The sequence below is a fragment of the Halyomorpha halys genome, unplaced genomic scaffold (genome assembly GCF_000696795.3).
Source record: "Halyomorpha halys isolate HHAL.00 unplaced genomic scaffold, Hhal_1.1 Scaffold666.1, whole genome shotgun sequence".
In the NCBI taxonomy this organism is placed as follows: Eukaryota; Metazoa; Arthropoda; class Insecta; order Hemiptera; family Pentatomidae; genus Halyomorpha; species Halyomorpha halys.
The window spans coordinates 208,176-213,641 of record NW_027112188.1 but is presented as its reverse complement, the minus strand read 5'-3'; the positions used below and the strand labels follow the sequence as shown (position 1 = coordinate 213,641).

General features: G+C 37.9%; 1 protein-coding gene across 1 annotated transcript in view; it reads left to right on the top strand.

The window, feature by feature from the left end:
• Window positions 1-5,466, top strand: part of LOC106685175 (probable ornithine decarboxylase) — a 125,111-nt gene that overhangs the window by 87,917 nt on the left and 31,728 nt on the right. Inside the window, exon 6 of the mRNA XM_067050191.1 lies at window positions 892-1,186. Within this exon, the coding sequence (XP_066906292.1) occupies window positions 892-1,186 (295 nt within the window). The remainder of the gene's footprint in view (window positions 1-891; window positions 1,187-5,466) is intronic.

Genomic DNA, 5,466 nt, shown 5'->3' with positions numbered 1-5,466 from the left:
CTGTTACTATTACCCTTTTCATTTACTATTTACAACCTTTAATTTTTCTTATTATATCTTACTTTACATTTTATCTCCCTGTTATTTTACACTTATTTTTTTCTTTTTCCTTTTTGTAACTATAGTGTTTGTATCTTTTTTTAGCCCTGAAGAAGCCCTGCAACGTGGGGCGAAACGTTGGCTAAATAAAATAGTATAATTATCTACTATTTGAGTCTTTTTGACCGCATCCGGACCATATTCCATTCTTCTATACACACGGTCAATCAATAATCTTCCAGTATTTTTTTTTGTTTTGTTTAGTTGTTGTTGTTTTATTATTATTACTATTGATTCGCGAAAATGTGTTATAAACACTAGAAAAATCAATTCTTATTTGATATAAAAAATTTTATGTTACTCTTTTAATTGTGTTTTTTTTTAATTTTATTTCTTTTTGTTTGTAAAGCAGAGGTATAAGTTTTAATCTGGTTTTAAATAGTTTGTAAATACTTTTTCTTTATTGTTGTTAGCCAAGTGATTTTATTGTATTAGATAGGTTTTTCGAGGAATGTTTGTCTAATGTTTATTGTCCATAGGTTATTGTAAACAGGTTTTTTTCTATTTTTGTTATCTAATTGTTTTTCATATGTTATTCAATTGTGCTATATAAGTTTACGAGGACTGTTCGTAAACTGGTGGGGGGAGTGAGATGTCCGCTGACAAAGGCCGTCAGGTGATTGAATCGATCAGCTGATCGAACTTGTATATATAGAGGTGCTGAATACAATGAAAGTCAGTCTTGTTAGGAATTGAGAGAGTATTCTTCCGACATCCTTTTCCCTTTTTATCAGTTTTTCTTCGCTAACTCATAATTTATTTAAAGATATTGATGTTATTTCGTTATTTCAGATTGATGGTTAGGATAAGGGTAGAAGCTGAGAAATGCCTCATCCAACTGGGAGACAAGTTCGGATGCGAACCGGATAAAGCTGTTGAACTAATGAAATGTGCAGATGGACTGAACCTGAAGATTATAGGAATATCGTTTCATGTGGGTACTGGTTGCCACGAGGCAGAGGCTTACCCTAGGGCAATACACATCGCAGCAGCCATCATTCAAAAAGCTCGACAAAATGGAATTGCAATTCAATATTTAGACATAGGTGGAGGATTTCCCGGTGATTCATTGGAGATGTTCGAAAAGGTAAGCAAATACACAATAATTGTATTTATTATTATTTTATTGCAACTGTCCCTTTATTATATCTCATTGCTCCTAATATCTCAATGCAGTTCAATGAATTATTGGACATTTAATGAAAAACAAACAACCTACAACTTTCCAAAGAGTTCTACCATTTTCCTACATCGACATAAAGGGTTCTACCATTTTTCTACATCTACCCAAAGGATTCCACCATTTTTCTACATTTATCTAAAGGGTTCCACCATTTTCCTGCATCGACCCAAATGGTACCACTATTGTCCTACATCTGCCCAAAGGATTACTCCCTTTCCTACATCTTTTTTTTTGTTCCCCTTCCTGCCATTGCTGCCATCCGGGGTTCGGCAACAGTGGGGTAGTGCGTTAGGATTGCGCATGCCACTGCTGCCAATATACATTTTTTTTCTTTTTTTTTGTAAACTTCATTTTAATAAATATGATCATTATTAATGGTGGGACCATTTTTTTTTTTTTTTTTGGAACAATTTTCTAAAAGCATGTTCTTCCTCTTCACCAGGATCCAATCCTCCTTGCCAGCATCGTTCTTCGCTTGGGGTTCGCTTGGACCCGGAACTGCACTATACACCTCATCATCCTCGCTGAAATCCTCCGTCATGTTCCTGCCCCGGGTTATGGGGTTCTCACTCCCTTTCAGAGGCATTGGAGCCGGGGCAGCGCCATGATGTTTTGCTACAGCCATAAGGGGTTCGGCAACAGGAGGGTAGTGCGTTAGGATTGCCCATGCCACTGCTGTCAATAAACATCTTCTTTTTTTAAAACTTTATTTCCATAAATATATACATAATTAATGGTGGGACCATTTAATTTTTTTGGGGAACAGTTTTCTGAAAACGTGGTGCAGCCCAGTACTGAGTGCCTTAAGATGGGGCTACACCTTATACTTCAGCATCCGTCAGGTACGTCCGGTTTTCACCTCCAGAAAGCAGACTAGTCCAGCCCTCCTGGTCTCATCCTGCTTCTTCGCTGTTCTATTCGTCATCTTCCATTGGTGGCTTGCCAACCACGGGTGGTCGAGCCCTTCCCAATGTAAAGTACGTGCTCCCTCCACCCGTAGATGAATTCCCTGAAGTACGGGTAGTTCTCCTCTACGGTCCGCTGATTGGGGTCGTGTAGGTATTTGTTTTTTTTAGCTTTTCGTGCTTTTTTTTTTTTATACCCCTTTCGCGCATTCCTGGCCTATGGGTTTGGCAAAAGTGGGATAGTGCGTTAGAATTGCGCATGCCACCGCTGCCAATAATCTTTTTTTTTTTTAATATTTTTTATACATACTTAACCTTCTCCTCACGCACCACTCTCCAACCAGACTGGCACATCTCTCCGCTTCGTTCTTCAATCTGGCTCTGCTGTTCCCGCCCACGATGACTGCTAGGTCGTCGACGTAGGCTCTGGCAAGGAACCCTCTATCTTCTAGTTCTCCCAGCAACTCATCGAACACCAACTTCCACAGGGCCGGCCCGAGAACCGAACCCTTAGGGTAGCCTCTCTCGACCCTTGTGGCGACCTCGGAATAGCTACCTCTGATCTTCACACTCCTGTTACTAAGGTACGAGGGAGTTACTAAGTCACGAGGGGGTATAAGTTGTTGGGGGTGTCGAACTCCTGCAACCGCTGGAGTAAGCGCGGCCACCAAACACTATCGAAGGAGGAGGATATGTCGAAAAGTATTATAAAGACATATTTCTCTCCCTCCCTTCTACATACTCACGCACTCTCAGCAGCGCATCTGTTGATCCCTTGACACGGGTCGAGCCGTATTGCCATGGGTGTCTCGCAGCACTAAGGATAGGTCTGAGGCTATGCACTATCATATGCTCCAGGGAAGTAGCTACCTCTGATCTTCACACTCCTTTTACTAAGGTAACTACTCACGAGGGAGTATAAGTTGCTGGGGGTGTTGAACTCTTGCAACCGCTGGAGTACACGCGGCCACCAAACACTATCGAAGGCGGAGGATATGTCGAAGAGTATCATCAAAACATATTTCTCCGCCCTCCCTTTTACATCCTCACGCACTCTCAGCAGCGCATCTGTTGTTCCCTTTCAACGGGTCGAGCCGTATTGCCGTGGGTGACTCGCAGCCCTGAGGATTGCTCTGAGGCTATGCACTATCATATGCTCCAGGACCTTGCTGATAACAGAGAGGAGGCATAGCATGGGCCGATAGGCCATTTTCCTACATCTACCGAAAGGGTTCTTCTACCTTTTCTCTACATCTACCCTAAGGGTTCTACCATTTTCCTTAATTTACCCAAAGGGTTCCACCATTTTCCTATTTTACTGTGTCTCCATCTATTAAAGTATAAACAATTTGTTCGGGGAGCTCAAATTTGCAAAGGAACCCTAGTCGAAGTTTTTTCATCTACAAATTCGAGGTGAATTTGTAAACCTCACTAAAATTGTTCTGAAATCGCGTCAGTATCCCATCTATCCCATTATAGGTACCCAGATTTTGAATATCATTAGATTTCAATTCTCGTCCTTCCTTCAGGATTTCTCTCTGAGAAAAAAACAACTCATTTGTTGTACCATTTTTGGACCATGATCAGGCAATTGAACACTTCTTAGGTTTTTTATTTTATCCTTTACACTAGAAATGATGGCTCAACAACACCGAAATATTTCTTCACACCTTGAAGTGTCACTGTGACTGGGTACATGAGTATTATGTGCTTCTTGTAATGTAATTCAACACTTTTAAAGTTGAAAACATATTTTTTATGCAATATTCATTCCGCTTGTGTTTCACAATCACGCCGCTTATTAACTTTAAGTACTAATACTTATGTGTTTGTTTTAGACTTCTATGTTTGTTTCCTAGGCATGGTTAATATTAAAAAATTACACACAACATGGCTAATTTAAACTACGGTTCTTTCTGTAGATAGAGAGAGGGTGCCATAACACTGCTAAATGACCCTAAGGATTGGGGATTAGGCCACGTCCCTTGAAGGCAACTTTAGCTTGAATTTAATTGGGATTTCGCACACTGATGTAATTATTTGTAAAACCGCGCATTTAATCTCAAATGTAAAGAGAATAAAAGTTGTAGTAAATGTTATATCCAATAAGTTGGTATATACAATGAAAATCTATTGAGCAGTTCTCGAGAAATTCTTGCTGATTCCTGAGCGGTTCTGTTCAGACTCATCATAATGTGAATATTAAGGATCCCAATATATATATACTGTTCTGAAAAGTAAAAAGTGAAAATAATATTAAATTAAGTTGATAAATTTTTCAATTGATGTTTTCTAGGAACAGATAATAAAAAATTAATTTATTTTAAAGAAAAGATTTAAATATAAAGTTTGATACAAATAAATAATTGTTTTGGATATAATGGAGAAATTAGTTTATTTAAAAAACAGTAAACATACTTTTTTAGAATAATTGATGTTAACAAACAAAAAAAATTGACTGTGAATTAATAGTAACTAGTGTGGTAACAGCTCTAAACTGTCAGCTGTCAAATATGACATATCGGATGCCATGCCTACGAAAGGAATAGACCCTACTTTCCCTGGAAGTCCACTCCCTCCATTATACTCCTTCGTCCAAGTCTATAGGTAGGGAAGGTGATATTCTCGCTATCCTCTTTGATTTCACCAGAGATAGGAAATAATATCCCTTATTACATAAATCGATTTTAGCTTCATATGGTGGTCCCTGGATTAGAATCATTGCCTTGGTAGCACTCTCCAAAAATAATTTGTCAAGAGGTACTCTGCCCCATGACAACCCTTGAAGACACCCTTGTGTGTATATACATGTATAGAAAATAACGTAGGGAACTAAAAAAAAATATTGGAATATTAACTAATGATTAATGAGCGATAGAATTGCAAATTTTTCACTATAATATAACGAGAATGTCAAATATTGTACAATGAAAAGAAAGAGTGAGAAAGTAAACCAGGTGTAAATATGCTGCAATAAAAATTCATGCGAATAGATAAACACACAGAGAAAGAAATTTATTCAATCATGCTGCCCAAATACATCGGGTTGCTACATTACACAGCATACTGATCAATCCGTGATCGGACATAAATAAATTTATAAATTACATTTTTTGATATGATACAATATAATAGACAGCTAACATTTATTTTTTTTCCCACAGTATTATTTTACAATTAATATCTGGCTACAAACTAAATACAAGCTTTTCAATTTATTCCTTTTTTTTTTTTCTTTCCCCTCCATTTCACAACCCTTATTTCATTTTATCAACAAAT